The sequence below is a fragment of the Carcharodon carcharias genome, chromosome 8 (genome assembly GCF_017639515.1).
Source record: "Carcharodon carcharias isolate sCarCar2 chromosome 8, sCarCar2.pri, whole genome shotgun sequence".
Classification (NCBI taxonomy): Eukaryota; Metazoa; Chordata; class Chondrichthyes; order Lamniformes; family Lamnidae; genus Carcharodon; species Carcharodon carcharias.
This window is the reverse complement of record NC_054474.1, coordinates 11,939,475-11,963,840: the sequence shown is the minus strand read 5'-3', so window position 1 is coordinate 11,963,840 and position 24,366 is coordinate 11,939,475. Positions and strand designations below refer to the sequence as shown.

Genomic DNA, 24,366 nt, shown 5'->3' with positions numbered 1-24,366 from the left:
GTTTATAAGGCCTTGGGGGGGGGGGGGGGGGGGGGGGGGGGGAGGGGAGGTGCTATAAATATGTCCAACATTGGTGTCTGAAGCAGTTTCAATATTAATTTGCTATAGGAAATTGAATCAATAGTTGAAAGGAAACAAAACGCAGGTCTTTGGGGATAGATCAGGGTGGTGGGGGGGGCGGGTGTGGGAGTGATCGGATAGCACGGCACACACGATGGGCCGAACAGCCTCCATCTGCGCTGTATGATTTTTATCTTGGACAAAAAGCCTTTTCTGGCGAGTTGACAAATCAGGCGGAGTCAATAGTGGCCACAATCCCTCTCTCTCCTCCTCCTCCACTACATCAGCAGCCATTGAGCTCCCAGGTTAGAAACTGACGCGTGCGTGGCTCTTGCAAGGAACGGATGAGTCGGCCGGCAATCAATTTCAATCTCTGCGAATTAGGAAATTAACAAGTAATTAACCCAGGGCCGCCCCAACCCCTGGCGGTACTTCCTGTGTCCCTTACTCCGCTTTTCATCCGACTGCGAATTTTATCAATCGCTCCTCTTCTTAGGTAAGAGTGTTTAGGGTTTATATATATATATATGTGTGTAAGCACCTTTTATCACATGTATTGATTTTATGCTGTGTTCATTGGAGTTGATTTTCTTTCTGTGGGAGAGAAGCTTTGGGGAATTTGTGATGTGGGTACGTTCAGCCGCTCCTTAAGGATTGCAGGATCGGTGAGAAATTCCGCCCCGGTTGTCTCTTTGGCTGCTTTCTCATGACTTGGCTTCATTCGAATTCATTGCGGTGAGCGGAGCTCCCTCCATTGCTGTGTGATTCTCTCAGTCTGCACACCGCTTCCAGTTTAACCCTCTCTCCCCTCTCACTGCTCCCGCAGACAGCCCAAAACACCCCCCCCCCCAGAAATATCCAGCCCCTTTACCAGCGATGATTCCCTTCCCCCATCAGTTTGAAGTTATCGACTGCGAGCTGAAAAAGGAAGGGAATTTGGAAACTAACTCGTTAATCTACAAACATGGCATCTGTTGTAAGAAGAACCCATCTGTGGGTTTTTAAGCAATAATTAAGAAAAAAGAAAAGTTTCCAGCGTCATTTGTCTTTCCCTTCGGGTTTCCAGCCGTATTTTTGTTTTTTGTGTGTGTGTTTTTTGACGACATTTGGGAGGAGGAGGGAGATAGTGGAGGGAAGCAGAGTGGACTGGAACTCGCCTTTTGAATTACATTCTGAAGTTGGATTCCTTTACTACCTGAGGCTGAAACACCCCCGGAAAGAACATGGTCGTGGACTGCTTGCTATACACAACCTCAGCTTGTTCTAAAGCCCCATTCATTAATGAAACACTAGGAACGGTGGCAGCCAATTTCCGTACAGCAAAATCCCACATGAGGTGATGATCAGTTAATCAGTTTTTTAGTGACGTTTGGTGAGGGATAAATATTGGCCCATGACATTTGGGGAGAACTCGCGCTCACCTTCAAAATTGTGTTGTGGGATCTAATGGGCCTCAGTTTAATGCCTCATCCATAAGTTGCCACGTCCAACAGTGCAGCCCTGACACGCCAGAGGCTGGAACCCACTACCTTCTGATACAGAACTGAGAGAGCTGCCCATTCAAGCGTGGCCAACATAACTGATTGAATGATTGGCATTTCCTATCCCGCTTCTCTTCCCCCCACCCCAGTCTCTCCCTGCCCCCGCCCCCCCGTCTCCCTCCCTCCCCACCCCCACCCCCGTGTTCCCCCCCCACCCACCCCCGTCTCTTCTATCCCCACCCCCACACCTCCCGGTCTCTCTCTTCTCCAACCCACCACCACCTGTCTCTCTCTCTCACCACCCCCCAACCCCTACAGTCTCTCCGCCCCCACCCCTCCCCCGTCTTTCACTCCACCTCCCCCCACCACCACCCCCCCCCCGTCTCACTCTCCACCTCACCCCCACCCCCCCGTCTCTCTCCCTCCACCACACCCCCCGCCCCCCAAACACCTCACGGTCCTCTCTCTCCCCCCCACCCCCCCATCTCTCTCTCTCTCTCTCTCCCTCTCCCCCCCCACCCCCGTCTCTCCCTCTCCCCCCCCACCCCCGTCTCTCCCTCTCCCCCCCCACCCCCGTCTCTCCCTCTCCCCCCCCACCCCCCGTCTCTCTCTCTCCCCCACCGCCCCCCGTCTCTCTCTCTCCACCTCTCCCCACCGCCCCCCGTCTCTCTCTCTCCACCTCTCCCCACCGCCCCCGTCTCTCTCTCTCCACCTCTCCCCACCGCCCCCGTCTCTCTCTCTCCACCTCTCCCCACCGCCCCCTGTCTCTCTCTCTCCACCTCTCCCCACCGCCCCCCGTCTCTCTCTCTCCACCTCTCCCCACCGCCCCCCGTCTCTCTCTCTCCACCTCTCCCCACCGCCCCCCGTCTCTCTCTCTCCACCTCTCCCCACCGCCCCCCGTCTCTCTCTCTCCACCTCTCCCCACCGCCCCCCCCCCCCCCCCTCCCGGTCTCTCTCCCTCTGCTGCACCCCCCCAACCCCTCATGGTCTCTCTCCCCCCTCCAACCCCTCACGGTCTCTCTTTCCCCCCCCCCCCCAAACCCTCACGGTCTCTCTACCCCCCCCCCAACCCCTCACGGTCTCTCCCCCCCCCCCCCACAAATCCCTCACGGTCTCCCACCCGCCCCCCCCCCCCCGTCTCTCTCTCTCCTCCCCACCCCCCCCCGTCTCTCTCTCTCCTCCCCACCCCCCCCCGTCTCTCTCTCTCCTCCCCACCCCCCCGTCTCTCTCTCTCCTCCCCACCCCCCCGTCTCTCTCTCCTCCCCACCCCCCCCCGTCTCTCTCTCTCCTCCCCACCCCCCCCCGTCTCTCTCTCTCCTCCCCACCCCCCCGTCTCTCTCTCTCCTCCCCCCCCCCCCGTCTCTCTCTCTCCTCCCCACCCCCCCGTCTCTCTCTCCTCCCCACCCCCCGTCTCTCTCTCCCCCCCCCACCCCCCCGTCTCTCTCTCTCTCCCCCCCACCCCCTGTCTCTCTCTCTCTCCCCCCACCCCCCGTCTCTCTCTCTCTCCTCCCCACCCCCCTGTCTCTCTCTCTCTCCTCCCCACCCCCTGTCTCTCTCTCCCCCCCCACCCCCCGTCTCTCTCTCTCTCCCCCCCCCACCCCCCGTCTCTCTCTCTCTCCCCCCCCCACCCCCCGTCTCTCTCTCTCTCCCCCCCACCCCCCGTCTCTCTCTCTCTCCCCCCCACCCCCCGTCCCTCTTTCTCCCCCCACCCCCCGTCTCTCTCTCTCTCCCCCCCACCCCCCGTCCCTCTTTCTCCCCCCACCCCCCGTCTCTCTCTCTCTCTCTCCCCCCCCACCCCCCGTCTCTCTCTCTCTCTCTCTCCCCCCTCCACCCCCGTCTCTCTCTCTCCCCCCCCCCCCCCCCCGTCTCTCTCTCTCTCTCCCCCCCCACCCCCCCCGTCTCTCTCTCTCTCTCTCTCTCTCCCCCCCCCACCCCCCCGTCTCTCTCTCTCTCTTCCCCCCCCACCCCCCGTCTCTCTCTCTCTCTCTCCCCCCCCACCCCCCGTCTCTCTCTCTCTCTCTCTCCCCCCCCACCCCCCCGTCTCTCTCTCTCCCCCCCCACCCCCCCGTCTCTCTCTCTCCCCCCCCCACCCCCCCGTTTCTCTCTCTCTCTCTCTCTCTCTCTCCCCCCCCACCCCCCCCTCCCCGTCTCTCTCTTCCCCCCCCTTTCCTTTCCCATCTCTCTCTCTCTCTCTCTCTCTCTCTCTCTCTCTCTCTCTCTCTCTCTCTCTCTCTCTCTCTCTCTCTCTCTCTCTCTCTCCTCTCTCTCTCTCTCTCTCTCTCTCTCTCCCCCCCCCCCCCCCCCCCCCCCCCCCCCCCCCCCCCCCCCCCCCCCCCCCCCCCCCCCCATATCATCTGAGCATAGCCTAGATGAAGAAGTTTCTCCTGAATTCCCTAATGAATTTATTAATGGCTTTCATATTTATGGGACCCCATTTTGGACCCACTCCTACCTGTGATAACATCGCTATGTCGACCCGATCAAAACCCTTTTATAAAATTTTAAACACCTTCATTATCCTTATTTTCTCTCGGGCTTTTGGTTCGGGAGAGGAGAGCCCAGTCTGTTCAACCTTTGTAGTTACAATAAATTGTTTTAAATTTTAAGTTCATTTATGGGATGTGGGCACCACTGGCTAGGCCAGCATTTGTTGCCCATCCCTAATTGCCCTTTAGAAGGTGGTGATGAGTGACTGCTGCAGTTCTTGTGTTGGCGGTACACCCATAGTGCTGTTAGAGAGAAAGTTCTGGGATTTTAATCCAGCGACAGTGAAGGAACAACTGCTGTAGTTCCAAGTCAAGATGGTGTGTTACTTGGAGTGAAACTTGCAGGTGGTGATGTTCCCATGTGTCTGCTGCCCTTGTTCTTCTAGGTAGCCATTATAATGGGTTTGGAAGGCATTGTTGTAGGAGCCTTAGTAAGTTGCTGCAGTGCATCTTGTTGATGGTCACACTGGTGCCGCTATTCATCGCTGGTGGAGGAAGTGAATATTTAAAGTGGTGGATGGGGTGCTGATCAATCTTTTTCCTGGATGGTGTTGAGGTTTTTGAGTGTTATCGGAACCTCACTCATCCAGGTCAGTGCAGTCTTGACTTCTGCCTCGTATCTGGTGGATGGACAGACTTTGGGGAGTCAGGAGGTGAGTTACTCACTGCAGAATTTCCAGCCTTTGACTGGCTTTTGTGGCCACAGTATTTATATGGCTGGTCCAGTTCAGTTTCTGGCAAATGGTGACCCCAGGATATTGATGGTGGAGGATTCAGTGATGGTAATATTATTGAACGTCAAGGGGAGATGGTTAGATTCGGAGATGGTCATTGCCTGGCACTTGTGTGGCATGAATATTACCAAAACTTACCAGCCCAAACCTGAATGTTGTCCAGGTCTTGCTGTGGTTCTGGTATCGCCTTTGTAAACCTTCTTTTGCATATTCTCCAGTACTTCTGTATCCTTTTATATAATATGGAAATCAGAACCGTTCATGGCACTCTAAGCGCAGAAAGTCGCTTGACGTAAGTTCAGTGAAATAAAGTGAGGGTGGCGGGTGGAATAGTGGGGCCTGAGAATCTGCAGTGCTCTGTGTCAAACAGTCCGTGGCAGTTTGTTATACTTATTTTCTGACGTTCAACACAAATTTTTCTCGCTAACACTAGGTCGAGACAATGGTCCAAGTCAATAAGATTTGCTGTATTGGAGCAGGATATGTTGGAGGCCCAACATGCAGTGTCATTGCACAGATGTGCAAGGAGATCACCGTGACTGTGGTGGATGTAAATGTCGAGCGAATTAAGGCCTGGAATTCCAACCATCTTCCTATCTTTGAGGTGAATCCATTGATTGCCTTTTGTGGAAGGAATGCTCCTGAAGATGACCTTTGGAGGTGGGGGGGTAATGCTTTGGCTGATAAAGCGGGTGTTATAATTTTTGTTTTTGAGTTGAATCCTGGTGTACATGGTGCTGCATCCATTCCTTTTATGTCGGTAAGATCAGTGATCACTGTACAATCCACTATAGCGTTGTATGATTATCCAATTTTCTGCCTCGTTCTCCTGAAGGTGTTGTGGAATGCCATCTGGTAACTTGTCTGATTTTTTTCAAACTGAAATTTAGATGGTGTTGGTCTTCTGGGATCATCTCAGTTGTGATGGGTCCTGCACTTCACACGTGCATGTGTGTGAAAGATATTAAGGGTTATTTTCCCCTCTCCATTTCCATTTATCCAATCCTGTCCCTCCCCCTGCCTGACCCCAAAAGCAATAGGACTGTCTGCTTCTGTTGAACCCCTTGCAATGAGCTCAGTCAGTGCAGTTTAGATTGTGCCTCTTGAGCTATTTGGCTCAGTTATGGACAGGAATCGCTAGGCAAGGAAAGACCAAGGTTCATCCAGTTGCCCTCTACCATCCAGGTAATTGAATAATACAATTATAATGTGAGTTGTTGACTAATCTCAGCAATCAGTCTCTATCAATGAGTTTCTAACCAACCCAGACATGAGAAAGAGAAACCTCCAGTCACGTTGAACTTTAGAAACCACAGTCCAAAGACATGTGGTTCCACCCCCTCCCCCGCCAAGCACAATATGCTTGCCACATGCCTTACTATTGGGGCTGTGGACATACAAATCGAGTCACTGGGGGGGATAGTGAGTCTTTGGGTATTAATGTTTTTTTTTAAAAAGTGATTTTTATATTGCGAATCAATATGTGTCTTTTCCAATTTTACACACAGCCAGGTCTTCAGGAAGTGGTGGAGTCCTGTCGTGGGCAGAATCTCTTCTTCTCCACTGATATCGACAGTGCGATTAAAGAAGCTGATCTGATCTTTATATCGGTGAGCAGGTTTAATATTTCTCCGTGAGTGTGTTTCCATCTCCTGGCTTAGAGTTTCTGAGCTTCCTCCTCCTCGTGCTTCATGTCCTTCCCCCTCTTACTTTGCCCTGAGTTATTGGGAAACTGGAGACTCTCACTTAAGCTCATGTTCTGGGATCCTGTCCAGGGAAGAGTCTATGTTATGGTTTCTGGTGCCCATAAAGAAACACGCTTTTAGACTCGATGCTGGAGCTTGTCGAATGTACTTCTTGCTGTTCTCCATGTGGCTGGTAGACTGGTACTTACGTGACTGCAGTGTGTCGAGTAACAGTATGTGACACCCTGGGATGTATATTCACGCAACAATTAATTCCTAGCTCTTTACTAATAACAATATAACAGTCTACCTTGTTTGCTTCATCTCACCCTATCAGCACACCCTTCTCTCTCTTTGTCCCTCATGTACTCAACCAACACCCCTAAATACTTATATGTTAATTACCTCACTCATAGCTCATGGCAGAGAGTTCTGCATTCTCACCACTCTGAGTAAATAAATTTCTTTTGGATTTTTTAGTCACTGTCTCATATTTATGACCTCTAGTTTTGGACTGCCTCATTGGTCGAAAGACCCTCTCCACCTCTACCCTTTCAAACCCCTTCATAATCTTCAAGACGTCAATCGGGTCAGCTCTCAGTTCACGTCTAGTGAAGCGATCCCTCGGAGAGACAATGACTGCACTGGGTCTCAGTGAGAGCCTGAACAGAGTGGGAAAGCTTTAAATAATGGAAGGAAAGTTTAAAATTTCGGGTAAACCACCTAAAAGCTTAGAAAAGCCATGAGTCCTAAATTTACACTATCTGAGAGGTTTGGACACCTGGAGGGACCAAATCAAACTCTAAACTGGGCACCTTGAGGAAAAAGACTCTTCAGGTTCCATATTAGGCAGTCAGTCTGAAGCTAATCATGTCAACACATTACTTTATTCCATAGGAACAGTAGCAGATGATATTGCAAGACAGGGCATCAATGAGACCTCTAATTTTGAAGAAGTTTTAAAAGCTTTTGAAGACTATTTAAACCTGAGGGCAATAATATTCTGCAAAGGGCTAAATGCAACAAAAGGTTCCAAAAATCAGGTGAACCAGCTTTTATTAAGGACCTTTGTAGGCTGGATGAAGGATGTGAATATGGAGACCTAAAAACAGAATTAATCTGAGACTGCATTGCAGCCTGTGTTCCCAGTGAATCAGATTTATTGCAATCTACGGAAGACCTGACATTAGAAAAAGCAATACTGCTGAAGAGACAAACAGAGGTCTGTAAACAGAGCAGGGAAACACTGAGAGGTGAAGAAAAACCTTGGCTCAGGAAACCTCCAGTGACTATAAAGTTCCTCAGGCCTAGGAATGTAAAAGAAGCATCAGAAAAGAAGGTACAGTTTGGAGGGAAAGTACAAGATGCCATAAAACCTTGCCAACGTTGTTGCCAAAAAGGCCCCCCAGGTGTGAATAGTGCCCTGCAAACATTGCAGAATGCTTTCTCTGCAGAAGAATCGGCCATTTCAGGAAGATGTGCGCAAGTAAAACTTCTAACTTCACAGGTTTCAAAGGAAAAAAGTCTTCATGCATAAGGCTTTAATGCTGCCAGAATAGGAACAAAAATATTGCCTAGGTGAGATCAGTGACCCCAATCCTGCATTCTGGAATTCAGATATATAAGTCAATGGACATATCACCAGCTTTAACTAGATAGTGGACCGAGTGTAACGTTTTTATCAGACCACGAACTGTGGTTACCAACGCATTGCCTGCAGCCAATGGAAACCCAGCTATATGGTCCAGGAGGGATCAAACTAAAAGTCAAGAGAAAGTTACAGGCAATGCTACAGTACAAAGGGAAGCAGATATTGGAAACGCTACACAGAATCAGGAATTGAGGAAATTGTATAGACCTCAATCATATCAGGAAAGTGGAAGAAGTCAGTCAGCAAGAATCCAAGTGTGACTTCAGAAATGAACCCCTGAAACTATCCAACTGCAGTGAAGATCAGAATTGTGACTTCAGCAATGACTTTTTGACACCTTTCATGAAGATTGATAGTCCAGCTGTTTTGCAGGAGGGGGGATGGGTGGGGAACGTCCTCTCACTCAGTGAATGCACGGTGAAAGAATTAGATCAGAAAAAACAGGAGAATGAGAGTGATCACTGTTCACTCTAGTGTTGCTTCGAAAGTGGAAGATAAATCTGGTGATGAATATACTGTTCAAATACCACATTCGTCCAACAGCGGTGACCTTTTAGAAAGTACGTCTACATCCATCCATCCACCAAAAACGGTCATCAAAGAAGTCAAAAACTAGACATGGATCCAAACCACGCAGCATCCACCTTTTCTACATGGGAATAAAGTGAATTTCTTGATAAACCAGGTCTGCTGGATTTTGAGGGAAACCAAGACATTGATCAGGTGGATTCCTCACAGCTTCCCATCCTACCCAAAGAATTACTCCCAGGGCTAGAAGCTCAGAGCTATCTGAGAGTTCAAGAGTGAGAGCTGACAAGGAGTCATCGCTCCAGAAGTAAGGAAGGACAGAACAAAACAAAGGAAAGAGGGAAAAATCATGAAGCAAGGATAGGAAGCATGCAAAATGCAAAGAGAAGGATAAACCTGCAAAATCAAAGAGTGAGAGAGAGTGAGGGGGGAATGGTATTGAGAAAAGTATAACAGTAAAGAGAGGAAGAAACAGATCAAGGGAGAGGAGGAGTAATAATCCAGAGAGATGATAATCAACTGAGATCTTATTTAGTACATACTTCAGAAGGTACTACACTTAGAAACCAGAGGAATCTTATTTCTATTCATCAAAGACAGCAATCAGTCATACATTTGGAAGAACCAGAAGTTGAGTCAGAAATTAATAAAGAAGTAGGTACTACAACTCTCCATGAAGACCATCCAGTCAAGGAAAAGGAGTGCAAAGAGAGACTACTGACTTTCCAATTAAGTCAGGCAAGAACATGATTAGGGAGAGTCGTGAAGCATCCTGACTGACTAAATCTATGATGTCAGAGACATGGAGGGAGATGGAGTAGTATTTAAATATGAATGTAAACAAACATGGATGAGGATTTTGGGATGGGAGTGATGTAGTATTAGGGTTTGTAAGGGTTAATGTGTGAGACTAAATAGCACCTCCCATGATGATGATGATGATGATGTAAGAGAACATATAACCAGAAGACAAGAGGGAGAATGTTTATGGCTTCAGCAATGTAACACCTAGTCATGGGTAGCTGTACATAGTTCAGTTGTATAAAATAAACCGGTTGTCGTCTGATCATACCGACTTCTCAGAAGTCACTCCAAAACTAGACTACCCAACATACAGCACCTGGTACTGCATGTACATCATAGAATCGCACAGCCCAGAAGGGAGCTATTTGGGCCACTCTGTCTGTGATGGCTCTTTGATAGAGCTAGCCACTTAGTCCCACTCCCTTGCTCTTTCCACACAACCCTATATTTTCCACCTTTTGAGAATTTATTCTATTCCCTTTTAAAAGTTACTACTGAATCTGCTTCTCTGAACGTTCCAGATCACCTTTGCCAATCACCTTAAATCTGTCACCTCTGGTTACCCACCCTTCTGCCACTGAGAACAGTTTTCCTATTGAGGCTTTTGGAATAGGAGGATCAGTGTCCAAAGGACAAAAAAAATTGGCTTAAGGACAGAAAGCAACAAGTCGTGGTAGGTGGTTGTTTTCAAACCGGAGAGTGGTGGGCAGTGGTGTTCCCCAAGGGTCAGTAGTTGGACCACTGCTTTATTTTTTGCAAAATATAAATGATTAGGATCTTGCAGTAGAGAAAAAATTTAAAATTTGTTGATATCAAACTTGGAGGAGTTGCAATCAGTGAGACAGATATGAATAGGCTAGCAAAATGGGCAGACAAGTGGCAGATGGAATTTAATACAAGGAAGTGTGAGGTGATGCATTTTGGTGGAAGAGTCGGGTAGCAGCAATGTTGACTTAACGACACAGTTCTTAAAAAATGTGCAGGTGCAGGTGGACCTGGGGATGTATGTGCATTGGTCTTTGAAGGTTGCACAACATACTGAGAAAGTAGAGTAGTTAGCAAAGCATAAGCTGTCTTGGGCTTCATAAGTAGAGGCATTGAATACAAAAGCAGGGAAGTTAGCTGAACCTTTATAAGGTTCTATTTAGGCCCCAACATGTGTCCAGTTCTGATCACCACACTTAAGGAAAGATGTGAAACTGTTGAAAGGGTGCAGAGGAGATTTATCAGGATGGCTGGTTTTAGCTACAAGGTTAGGTTGGGAAGGCTGCAGTTTTTCTCCTTGGAGTAAAAGAGATTAAAGGGAGATGTGACAGAGGTGTACTGGATAATGACAGGTTTAGAAGAAAGTAGACGAGAAAAAACTTCTCATTAGCTAAAGGTGCAAGGATTAGGCACATGGATTTCAGATTTTTGGCAAGAGATGCAGGATGAATGTGAAGAAGAACCTTTTCACATGCTGAGTGTAATATAGGCCCCTTACAGAATGAGGCTGGGGAAATAATGGGGAACCAGGAAATGGCAGAGGAGTTGATTAAATACTCTGCTTCAGTCTTCACAGTAAAAGACACTAATAGCATTCTAATACCAAATAATCAAGGGGAAAAAGAGGGGGAGGAAATAAATAGAATAACTATATCACTAGGGAAAAAGTACTAGGGAAGCTAATGAGGCTAAACGCTAACCCCCTGGATCTGATGGGTTGCATCCTAGGATGTTGAAGGAAGTAGCTACAGAGATAGTGAATCCTTAGCTAGAAAAGTCCCAGAGGACTGGAGAACAGCCAATGTAACACCCCCATTCAAAAAGGAAGGGAGACAAAAAGCGGGTAACTATAAGCCAGTTAGCTTAACATCTGTCATTGGGAAAATGTTAGAGTCTATTATAAAGGATGTAATAGCAGAGCATTTAGAATTACATAATCTAATCAAGTGGAGTCAGCATGGCTTCATGAAGGGGAAATCATGCCTGACAAATTAATTAGAATTGTTGAGGTAACTAGCAGTATAAGATACAGTCGATGTAATATATTCAGATTTCCAAAAGGCATTTGTTAAGGTACCACATGTAAGCCTACTTAATAAGATAAGAGCCCATGGCATTGGCGGTAACCGTATATTAGCATGGATAGAGGATTGGCTAACTAATAGAAGACAGAGTTAGGATAAAGTGGTCATTTTCAGGATGGCAACCTGTGACTAGTGGAGTGCCACAGGGATCCGTGCTGGGGCCTCAATTGTTTACAGTTTATATTAATGATTTAAATGAGGGAAGTGAATGTACTATTGCCAAATTTGCGGATGATACAAAAATAGATGGGAAGGCAAGTGGTGAGGTTGAGACAAGTTTACAGAGGGATATAGGCAGGTTAAGTGAGTGGGCAAAAACTTGGCAGATGGAATATAATGTGGGAAAATGTGAGGTTTTGCATTTTGGCAGGAAGAATAGAGGAGCTGGATTTAAATGGAGAATGACTGCAGAAAGCTGCAGCACACAGGGATTTGGGGGTCCTCATGCATGAATCACAAAAAGCTAACATACAAGTTCAACAGTAATAGGGAAGGCAAATGGAATGTTGGCCTTTATTTCAAAGGGAACAGAGTATAAAAATAGGGAAGTCTTGCTAAAACCATACAAGGCACTAGTTAGACCACACCTAGAATACCGTGAATAGTTTTGATTCCCTTATCTCAGGAAAGATATACCGGCATTGGAGGCAGTCCAGAGAAAGTTCACTAGGTCGATCCCAGGTATGGAGGGATTTTCTTATGAGGAGAGGTTGAGTAGGTTGGGACTGTACTCACTGGAGTTTAGAAGAATTAGAGGAGACCCTATTCAAATATATAAGGTTCTTAGGGGGCCTGACAGGGTAGATGCTGACAGGTTGTTTCCCCATGTGGGAGAATCCAGAACCAGAGGGCATGATCTCAGAGAAAGGGGGCGCCCACTTAAAATAGATGAGGAGGAATTTTTTCTGAGGGTAATGAGTCTATGGAATTCTTTATTGCAGAGGGCTGTAGAGGCTGGGTTGTTAAGTATATTCAAGGCTGAAATAGACAGATCTTTAATCAGTAAGGGAATCAAGGGTTATGAGGAAAAGGCAGTAAAGTGGAGTTGAGGATTATCAGATCAGCCATGATCTCATTGAATGGTGGAGCAGACTCAATGGGCCGAATGGCCTATTTCTGCTCCTACATCTTATGGAGCGGTAATGACCTGGAACTCGTGGCTAAGAGGATGATGGAAGTGGTGATGATTGATTATTTCAAAAGGAAATTGGATGGGCACTTGAACAAAATAAACTTAGGTGGGGGGTGGAGGTGGGGAGGAATGGGACTGACTGGATTGCTCTACAGGGAGCTGGCATGGACACAATGGGTCAAGTGGCCTCCTTCTGTGCAGCAAATGAATCTGACTTTGTTTACTCTATCAAAACTCTTCATGATTTTGAATGCCTCTATTAAACCTCCTTCTCTGCTGTAAGGAGGACAATCCCAGATTTTTTTTCCCTTCCACATAACCATAGCTCGTCATCCCTGGTCAATTCCAGTAAATTTCTTTGGCACCCTCTAAAAGATCTTTGACATCTTTCCTAAAGTGCGTCTTGGGAATTGGCCACAATACTTCAACTGAGGACTAGCCCAGCGCTGAGTAAGTGCAGCTTTACTGGGACTGTTGTAGATATTAATCATCTGATCATCTTCCTCCCCTGGCGATTCTAAATAGGTAAACACTCCCACAAAGACTTTTGGTATTGGAAAGGGCCGTGCTGCGGACCTGAAGTACATTGAGGCCTGTGCTCGCCGGATAGCAGAGGTGGGCAACGGGGGCAAGATAGTGGTGGAGAAAAGCACAGTGCCAGTGAGGGCAGCGGAGAGTATTCGGAGGATATTCAATGCCAACACCAAGCCCAACCTTAACCTTCAGGTAGGGGACGTTTGGTATGGGTTTGACTCACATCCAGCTGCAGCAAAATCTCTGGATCTTGATAGCATTTGATCTTTGACTCATGTTGTCCAGACGTGATAAAAATGCGCCTTTAACAACCTTGTGTTATCCCAAAGTGCTTTACAGCCAATGAAGTGTTTTTTGTAATGTTGTCACTGTTGTAAAGTAGGGAGTGTGACAGCCAGTGTATATACAGCAAGAGCCCACAAAGAGCAAATGCTAAATGAGCAAATCTTTTATTTTTGTAGTTATTTTTATATGCTCATGGGATGTGTGTCACTGACAAGGCCAGCATTTGCTGCTCATCCCTAATTGTCCCTGAACTGAGTCGCTTGCTAGACTATTTCAGAGTCAATCAAATTGATGGGGGTCTGGAGTCACGTGTAGGCCAGACCAGGTAAGGATGGCAGATTTCCTCCCCTAAAGGACACTAGTGAACCAGATGGGTTTTTATAACAATTGATAGTTTCCTGGTCACCAGCTTTCAATTCCAGATTTTATTAATTGAATAGAAATTCCCCTAGCATGGTTGGATTTGAGCCCATGCCCTCAAACCATTAACCTAGGCCTCTGGATTGCTTGTCCAGTGACATTCCCACTGCACCACCATCTCCCTGTGATGTTGGCCAAGGGATAAATATTGACCAGGAAACTTAGGAGAACTCCTTCTCCCTCCTTCAAAATAGCACCATGGTAATTTTTTTTAATGCCCAACTGAGAGAGCAGGTGGGGAGTCACTTCTGAAAGAAGGCACCTCCAGCAGTGCAGCATTCCCAGTCCTGCATTGGAGTGTTAGCCTGGGGAATGTTCTCAAATCTGAGTGGGTCAGGGCTCAGATTGTCCACTCTGGAGGCATGGCTAACACTGTGAGCATGGTCTTTCTGGGCTGGGGTGCTGAAGTGGGCTTGAAAATCTGGCCTCTGGCCACTGACTCTTTTCATAGCTTTCATTTCTGGTGAAAAGTCACAGGCTTGAAACATCGCTCTCCACAGATGCTGTTTATTTCCAACATTTTTCTGTTTTTGCTTCTCCCTCGTACAAATCCACACTGGCTCTCCTTAATCAACTCAAACCTCTCCAAGCACATGTTTATTTTTTTGCTTGATTATTGTTTGTAAAACCTAACCCACCACCGATGTTATACTGACCAGTCTGTAGTTACTAAGAATGTCCTCGCACTCTTCCTTCAATAAGGGTATCACATTTGTCACTTTCCAATCCCAGGCACCAATTCCACAACACTGCCCCCAACCATTTCTAAGGGCAATTGGTATATTATGGCAATCTCTCTTCTGCTAACTGCAGTGGCATAGTGGTATTGTCACTGGGCTAGTGTTCCAGAGACCCAGGGTAATGGCCTGGAGACCATCATGGCAGATTGTGAAATTTGAGCTCAGTAAAAATCTGAATGAACACAAAACTATTGCCAATTGTTGTAAAAACCCATCTGGTTCGCTAATGTCCTTTTAGGGAAGAAAATCTGCTGTCCTTACATGGTCTGCCCTACATGTAACTCCAGACCCACAGCAATGTTTCAATGCCCTCTGAACAAGGGCATTTAGGGATGGGCAATAAACACCCATATCCCATGAACAAATAAAAAAAAAAAATCGCCATCCCCAAAAATAGTGAAAATACATTATTAACATCCAACTGAGGGGGCACACAGGTTAACGTCTCATTTTAAAGGTGGCATCTTTGATGATGCAGTACTCCCTTCGAACGGCACTGGAATGTCAGCCTCGATTTTGTGCTCACGTCTCTGGAGTGGACTTGAACCCATAACCTTCTGACTCAAGAGATGAGAGTCCTACCCACTGAGGCACAGCATGACCAGCAGACCATAGCTGATCTGCAACCGAACACCATATACCTGCCTTTGCTCCATCTCCATTTGGTTGACAAAAATCCACCAATGTCATTATTAAAATTAACAATTAATCTCATATTAATTGCTGTTTGTGGAAGAGTGTTCCAAACTTCTTCTGTCTTTGTGTGTAGAAGTGTTTCCTAATTTCATTCCTGAAAGGTCTGACTCTAACTTTTAAACTGCCCACTAGTCCTAGACTCCCCAACCAGCAGAAATAGTTTATTTTCATCTGTCCCCCTTACTATCTTAAACTTTGATCAATTCGCCCCTTAATCTTCTACATTCCAGGGAATACAAGTTGTGTACTTTTTCCTTGTAAAGAGAAAGAGGGTTACCAACTGCAATTAAATGTATTCCTGGAGACTCGTTACCCAATTGGATGATTGCCAAATAGCCTTTTTTCCCATTTTCAATATTTCTATATTTTTATTCGATCTTGGGATGTGGGTGTTGCTGGGTGGGCCAGCATATATTGCCCATCCCTAATTGCTCTTGTTCAGAGGGCATTTGAGAGTCAACTAAATTGGTGTGGGTCCAGATAAGGTTGGCAGATTTCCTTCCCTTAGTGAACCAGATGGGTCTTTGTGAAAATCGACAATAGTTTCATGGTCGTCATCAGTCTTTCAATTCCAGATTTTTATTGAATTCAAATTCCACCATGTGCCATAGTGGGATTCAAACTCAGGTCCCCAGAGCATTACCCTGGGTCTCTGGATTACCAGCCCAGTGACATTATCACTCTGCCACCACCTCCCCTCTGGGAAAGAGAAATGTTTAAAGAAAATTTTTTAAAAGCTCTTAAATGTTCTGACGATTTTTCTCCAGGGTTGCACACACCAGTGTCCTGGAGATTGGTCTTCAATTCCTGGAGGCTCCAGGATAATCTTGGAGGATTGGCAACCCTACACATAAATTAACCCTTAGAGTCCAGGTATCATTCTAGTAAATCTACACCACACTCCCTCCAAGGCCAATATATCCTTCCTAAGGTGTGATGCCCAGAGCTGCTCAGTAAACAAGGTGTAGTTTAACCAGGGCTTTGTGTGACTGAAGCATGACTTCTACCCCCTTTGAATTTTAGTGCTCTAGATATAAAACCCAGCTTTAGCTTGTCACCTAGACAGAAATTATCTGGTACAGTTGATTCCTGATAAAAGAACTCTCTCTCTCATAGAAAGTTCTAGTGTAATGAAGTTTTATTTTGCTCAGTATATTCATGTGTGTGAATCTTTGTGCCTTAAGGTGCTGTCTAACCCAGAGTTCCTGGCTGAAGGAACAGCAATCGCTGATCTCAAAAATCCGGACAGAGTATTGATTGGTGGAGATGAGACACCTGAAGGTCAGAAGGCCATTCTGGCCCTCAAAAGTATCTATGAACATTGGGTCCCGGAGAACAAGATCATTACAACCAACACCTGGTCATCGGAGCTCTCTAAACTGGTACACATTCTCTTTCTAAAGCAGGGATGTTTTAAACTGGGCTCCCCACACACCAGCCTTTGGTGCAGAATCTAAACCCAATCATAGAAAGATACAGCACAGGAGGAGGCCATTCGGTCCATCGTATCTGCCATCTTTCGGCGTAGCTATCCAATTCATCCCATAGCCTTGTAACTTTATCATTCGATAGAGAATTGGATAAATACTTGAAAGTTGCAATTGATTCTGCTTCTTGCACCCTGCACCTTTTCAGGAAGTATAGTGTCTTGTTTTTATCATATATGATAAAGGAACCAATCACTCATACAGGATTGTGTAAACAAGTTGTGAGTTCATTTATTTAAACTAGGCACATGAGAACATGTACATGGATAGAAAGCTTGAAGATAGCATCAGGGCTGTTTCTGTGGCGTTCTGCTCACAAACCAAAGTGAACTGGATACTGGATCACATGACATATTTCCCCTCTAGTGATGGCCTGTTGCTATCCCTGAAAGGCATATTACAACATGCCCCTTTTTAAAAATATTTTCTCCCTTCCAAAGAAGTATAACTATTTACAATATATGTTCAGGTTATCATTGCATAAGCGTATAGAACTGATGAATCTGAGTCTCTAAAACATGGAGGTAATCTGCTGGTACACTCAGACCTTGTAATGCTAACCTTGTCTGGAGGTTTCTTTAATTGCTCATAGTGATCTGTGGGATTGTCATTCTTGGATGTTGTTCCTGGTTGGGATCTTGTCCTGGATACAATAGGAGTGTGCGGTGGTTGAGGAACTGGAATGGATCTGACTCGTTCTTGATTACACCTCACCATTATGTCTTTGTGTGCCATGACTTGATAGGACCTTCATTCCAAAGAAATCCTTATCACCTCAGCTGGTTGCAATGTATCTTCTTTGGGATCCAGGATGTGAACTTCTCACAACTGTAAACTTGGCAATTCTGTATCCCCATTTTTATTGTGCACGTTGGTTGATCTTCTTCTGCCATTTTAAAAGTTGCTGTTTAGTTTCTGAGAGAGTAGAATGGGTAAGAGTAAGTAGATTGGCACACACTGATTTGCTAAACATGAGCTCTGCTGGTGATGGAATTGTTGCATTTAAAGGCATCACTCTCTGATGTAACATTGCAATGTGTAAATCTTGCTTGGTCTGTCTACATATGAGAATTAGGGCTTTCACTGTGTGAATCATTTGTTCAGCAAGGCCGCTAGATCTAGGGTAATGAGAAGTAGTAGTGTGATTGATATACCACTTGTCTCTCATATCTAAAATGGCTTACCTATAAATGTGGACTGTTATCCATAATGATCTCTCTAGGCACACCAAATAAACTGGAAATAGCACTTGGAGTGTGTGCGACAGTTGTGCTTGGCGTATTGTGCAATTGTCGAAAAATGGGTTACTTGATAAAGTAGTCGAAGATGATAATGATGTCAGTGAAAGAGGTTGGATGTGATTTTGGACCAAGGATGAGTAGGAAATTCATGTGGAATTGGTGGTTCTTTGTGTTGACTTGGCATATGCTCTTGGACATGTCTCTCACATCTTGGCAACGATTTCAATGTCATAGTTCATACCCGGCCAATGGAGTGTCTCTCTCGAATCTTCCCACCCAATCTGTGCCCATGTGTGAGTGACGAAGTTGCCTTTAAAAATGACTACCCAGGAGATGCCTAGCTCATCCGATGAGGCCAAAACAGTCTCACCTGTTCATGGACATACTGAATTGATTCAGGCCATCCTTTGATAGTTTTCCAGTCTCTGTGGAATCTTTTGCTGTTTTTTCTTGTAGCTGCTGGCATTTGCATTGCACAAAATATACCAGATCGATTGATGGACTTGCATTCTCCTGCAAGTGTAATGTTGCAGCTCCCTTGACGCTGACAATTTTGTTGAAACATTCTGGATATTTTGGTGTTAGGTTGTGAACTGGGGTGATAGGAGTAGTTTCTGAGATTGATCTGCCATGTGAAGTCTGACTGATTCAATGGATTGTCACTAGTGTGAGTACTGACATGCTGGTAAACCTACAATTGCTGGGCCTTTAGTTTCCACAATGCAGACTCCCAGGAGGATTGAATGTACTTGCATCCCAGGACTATGGATCTTGCACATGGAATTAGTGTACTGTTGAATGCTGAAAGTTTCACAGCAGTAGATTTTGTCTTCCATGTGTAACAGAGCTAAGACCTCACTATACTTTTATGAAATATCTTATCATGGCTACTTAAAATTTTAATAACTGGACAAAAACTTTAAAATGACTGACTAATGTCTGTGACTTTCAAACAAAATGAACTTTCTGGCAGTATCAGAGAAGCTGACAACTCATATTTTCTCTGAAGAGATGCTGATGACCATGTGAGCTGTGGAAACCAAATTCAAAGGGACTTATACAAAGGCCATCTACGTTTCCTAAGCCAGTCCTGGCTAATGGAGACTATTAGTCTGCTAGGACAAAGGACCCTGAAACCTTCTTTTAAATTCTTAATGGTTAAAACATTCACAAAGAAATGTACATTCTATGTCAAAGCCAAAGTGGAGAGGTGGGAGTCACATGACCCCCCCCTTAGCTGGGAGAAACAGTTACTGTCTTGCTGTACTGCCAGTCTGCCATCGTCCTTCTAGCAAGCAGCAGCTCAGAACAAGGGCTCAGTCCAGGTGAATGCCTAATCCCCATCTACACTGTTTCTACTGAGACTTCTGTACCATTGCCTACAGGAATAATTCATCTCCATGTGACTGTCCCATTGTGGAAGTCAGCTCTACTGGAAGCATGAATGATCAGCAACAGTCTTCAACCTGCTGACCTCTGTAAAAGAATAAACTATTGGACTTTGATTTAGGACTCGCGTGAAACATTTTTTATTCTGTGTCTTTGCTCTGTAAAATGTCTTTCTCTATCCCCCCCGCCCCCCGCCCCCACCTTTGATTGTATGAGTTATAAAGGAGTCTACATTGCACTCCTTCGTGTTTGTGTGCAAATAAACTACCCCTCTGAGTTTACCCTAACTCGAGTTTGCTGTGGGATTATTAATAGAAATTGGATCGCTCCAAAACCAAGAGGTTGGGAAATACACCACCGCTTATCAAAATCAAAACACCTTTCTCTTTACAGACAGTTGGTGAGAGAAGAAGTCAGGGCTGCTTATGCTTCAGTTATACGAAGCATTGGCTAGACCGCACCTCGAATACTGTGAGCAGTTTTGGTCTCCTTATTTAAAGAAGGATGTAATGCACTTGAGGCGGTTCAGAGGAGGTTTACTAGATTGATACCTGGAATGAGTGGGTTGTCTTATGAGGAAAAGTTGAACAGGAGTTTAGAAGAGTGAGGGGTGACTTGACTGAAGTGTATAAGATCCTGAACGGCCTTGACAAGGTGGATGTGGAAAGGATGTTTTCTCTTGTGGGTGAGTCCAGGACTAGGGGGCACTGTTTTAAAATTAGGGGTAGTCCTTCGAAGACTGAGATAAGGAGCAATTTTTCCTGAGGGTTGTGCAACTTGTAGAGCCAAACCAGAAATAAAAACAAGCTCTTTTTCCACAAACAATCTAGTGAAACTCACACCACCCCCTCCCAAAAGGCTGTGATGTTGGAAGTTAATTGAAATATTCAAAGACCATTTGTGACAGGTATTTGTTGGTAAGGGTGTTGAAGGATACAGATTAAAGGTGGGTAGTGTGAACCTGTGCATTAGCTTCTCTTTTATTGAGATTGACGTGCTGTGTGAAATGTAGTGTTTAATGAAAGATCTACGTATGTGCTTCCTTCCCCACCCCACCCCTCCTGTAGGCTGCCAATGCCTTCCTTGCTCAGCGGATCAGCAGCATTAACTCCATCAGTGCCTTGTGTGAGGCAACAGGGGCTGACGTGGAGGAAGTGGCCCACGCCATTGGCACCGACCAGAGGATTGGAAGCAAGTTCCTAAAAGCCAGTGTTGGTAAGAATCTTATTACGTAGAATGTGCAGCACAAACAGGCCATTCAGCCCAAGCAGTATATACTGTTATTAAACTCCAGGTGAGTCTCCTCCCACTTTTTTTTTCATTAAACCGCATCAGCAAATTATTCCTTTCTCCCTCATGTATTTATCTAGCTTCCTCTTAAATGCTTCTATGCTATTTGTCTCCTTGTTGGAGCAAGTTCCATATTCTAATCACTCTTTGGATAAAGCTGTTTCTCCTGAATTCCTTTTTGGATTTGTTAGTGACTACCTTTAAATTTATGGTCCTCTAGTTTTTGGACTCCCCACAAGTGGAAAAGTCTTTGTGTCCATCCTATCAAATCCCTTCATAATTTCAAAGGTTAGGTAAACCTCTGAGCTTTCTCTGAGTGAAGGGTCTCAGTCTGTTCAGTCTTTCCTGATCGTTGTACCCTCTCAATTTTGGTATGAACTTTAAGTATTTTCTCACACTTTCTCCAGTGACTCTAAAAGCATAAACAAATTTGGAAGAACATATGCCAATTGAAATAGCTTTTTGTCCCCCATGATCTCAGGATGTATTAAAGTGCTTTATAGTCAATAATGTACTTCTAAAGTGTAGTCACTGGTCCGAATTTGTGCCTGGCATGATCTCATACACAGCAATCTGATAAATGGCAGGATCTGTTTTTTTAGTGATGTTGGTTAGAGGACAAATATTGGCCTGGTCACTAGTGAGGAATCTCCTAGTTTGAAATAGTGGCTGTGGAATCCTTTAGGCCCACCTGAGAGGACAGATGGAGCCTTGGTTTCACATCTCAGCTAAAAGACGGTATCACCTAGAATGATGCTCTCCCTCAGTACTGCACTGAGTGTGTCAGCCTAGGTTATGTACACAAGTCTCTAGGGTAGGATTTGAATTTTTGACTCAAAGGTGACAGTGCTTCCCACTGAACCATGGTTAAATGTGGAACCACGTAGGCGGTCTGACATTGGTTGCGTGCTGTTGAGACCTTTGGCGAGTTTATGGAATAAAAAGCAATCTTGGATGTTTGAAAGAAATGATGATCTTGCAGACTGAATTATGCTGTAAATAGGGATGTTTTTAGTTAAGGTATAGATGGGAGAATGGCGGTGCGGTGTTTATGGCAGTGGAGACATGAGTTTATGGCTTCTGAGTTCAACCACATCAAGTTTTGACAACTCTGTGCTGGCAACATTAAAAACTTGTCAAAAGAAGGCAGATTCAGTCATGTTCTTTAGGGAAGGGAGCCCTGTCTGCTCAGGGCCTGAAGGTAACTCCAGTTTCACACTATGTGGTCGATATTTTTTTAATGGTCCTGAAGCATTGCTGTCCAATAGAAACGGCTGACCAATAGAAATAGAAATGGGGATCATAGATGTAGCTACAGTGACACTATTTTACCCACATGGGCATATTCTAATGGAAAACGCCTTGCACCCGATACAGGTAAATTTATGTCATCTGTGCAATTACACAATCATACTGGTCTGTTAGCATAGTGGTTTCCTTACTGGACTAGTGATCCTGAGACAGAGTTCAAGTCCCACCACAGCAGTGTGGAGGAATTTAAATTTGGTTAATTAAATATGGAAAAGAAAACTAGTATCTGCTGTCCTTACCTTTTCCAGCCTACATGTGACTCCAGTGATGTGGTTGACTCTTAACTGCCCTCTGAAATGGCCAAGCATTGGCATTGCAATGTCGTCTAACAACCACAGCCATCTTCCTTTAGGTATTTCTTCAGCCAGTGCAACTCGAATTGTATCAAAAACCGTGAGTAAAAACTATTCAGACCGAAACAGCACCGTGGTGTACCTTCATTCACCACGTGACTGCAGTGGTTTAAGAAAGCAGTTCACCATCACCTTCTCTAGGCCACTTGGGGATGGGCAATAAATACTGGATTGTCATCTACTCCCACACCCCACGAATGAACAATTTTAAAAAATCTCATAATTTGGTAAACAAAAAAACAATCTCTCATTTTGCTTTTCATATTATCATTTTACCAGTAAGTTCTGAGGTTAAAGGTCACATGCATATGACCTGTAAATGGGAGCATTGAGGTGAGATCACATGACCACTGAGTTGATTTTTATAAGCTGTTTAGCAATGTAGTCAGCACATCAGGGTTTATGTGTATCTAATATATTGGACATCACTGGTCTAATGCAGCTTTTATTACTCATCCTGGGATAGTGGGATTGTCTTAAGAGAGATGGAGGAGACTGGGCCTGTATACACTGGATTTTGAAGAATGAGAGGCAATCTCATTGAAACTTAAAAAATTCTTACAAGATGTGATGGTAGATGTGGGTAGGATGTTTTCCCTGGCTGGTGACCCCAGAACCAGGGTCGCAATCTCAGAATAAAGGGCAAGCCGTTTAAGACTGAGAATGAGGAGGAATTTCTTCACTCAGTGGGTGGTGAATTTTTGGAATTGTCTACCCCAGAGGTCTGTGGAGGCTCAGTCATTGAGCATGTTGAAGACAGAAATCGACAGATTTCTGGATACTCTTGACATTAAGGGATAGGGGGATAGTGGGAAAAATGGGACAGAGGTAGATGATCAGCCATGATCTGCTTGAATGGTGGAGCAGGCTCGACAGGCTGAATGGCCTACTCCTGCTCCTATTCCCTATGTTCCTTTTGTTGCATCAAGCTGGAGGTAGTGGCTTGTTCAGATCACTGCTGGTCTTGTCATCTCAACGCCCTTGTTCCCATGGCCTTTGCATGTGCACTCCCATGTGTTTTTTGGTTAGATGAAAGGTATTTTCATTATCCAGAACTGAACACAGCATTCCAGTTGGAGTTTGAACAAGGCTCTAATTGAAACATTTTATTCTAGCCCCCTTGAGGTAAAGTGGAAAATGTCATTTGTCCTCTTGATTGAAAAAGTTAAGAAAGACTTGCATTTATGTAGCAACTTTCATGACATTGACTGTGAAGCATTTTGGGAAATCAATTAAGTACTTTTTAAAATGTTGTCATTGTTGTAATGTAGGAAGTGCAGCAGCCAATTTGCACACATGATCCCACAAACAGCAATGAGATAATGGTCAGATAATCTTTCTCTCTGACTGAGGGATAAATATCGTCCCATGACACTGGAGTGAATTCCCCTTCTCTTTGGGAGGGGGGACATGAACACACAGCTTTCTAATTCGGAGGCAACAGTGCTACCAGCTGAACCATATCTGACATTGCCATTGATGTTTGCATCTGTCTACTAATTTTTAATCTGTTTAATACTTGAACATTCAAATCTCTGCTTGTTTCCATTTCTTGTTTTACAATTCAGCTCCTAGCTTCTCACCATTTGAAAAAGTGAGTCCAGCATCCGCGGTATTTTGCTTTAACTGAGTTTTCTTTCTTGTGTCCACAATGATGCCTTCCCACTTCCCTCAGATTGAACTCCATCTGACATAGTTGTGCCTACTCACTTAATCTCTTTATGTTCCTTTGTAATTTCCTGATTTCATCTTCACTACTTACCTAATAGTGTCGTCAGCAAACTTGGATATCCAGCTCTCTGATCCTTTGTCCAAGTCAGTAACAAATATGTATGCTATGTGAACACAGAATATTTAGAGTCTGCTGAGGATTATCAGATCAGCTATGATCTCATTGAATGGTGGAGCAGACCGAATGGGCCAAATGACCTACTTCTGCTCCTCTGCCTTATGCTCTTAGGAAAGCATTAACATTTAGAGGAACATTTCT

The 24,366-nt window shown here is 45.2% G+C and overlaps 1 protein-coding gene across 2 annotated transcripts in view; it reads left to right on the top strand.

The window, feature by feature from the left end:
* The first annotated feature begins 367 nt into the window (after positions 1–367).
* LOC121281342 (UDP-glucose 6-dehydrogenase-like) overlaps positions 368–24,366 on the top strand; it is a 47,331-nt gene continuing 23,332 nt past the window's right edge. Inside the window, exons 1-6 of one of the 2 annotated variants that reach the window (XM_041194251.1) lie at positions 368–556; positions 5,195–5,365; positions 6,270–6,371; positions 13,156–13,356; positions 16,490–16,687; positions 20,490–20,637. In XM_041194251.1, coding sequence (XP_041050185.1) covers positions 5,204–5,365; positions 6,270–6,371; positions 13,156–13,356; positions 16,490–16,687; positions 20,490–20,637 — 811 coding nt within the window. In that variant the 5' untranslated portion in view covers positions 368–556; positions 5,195–5,203. The remainder of the gene's footprint in view (positions 557–5,194; positions 5,366–6,269; positions 6,372–13,155; positions 13,357–16,489; positions 16,688–20,489; positions 20,638–24,366) is intronic. The other variant, XM_041194252.1, reaches the window with a different exon arrangement.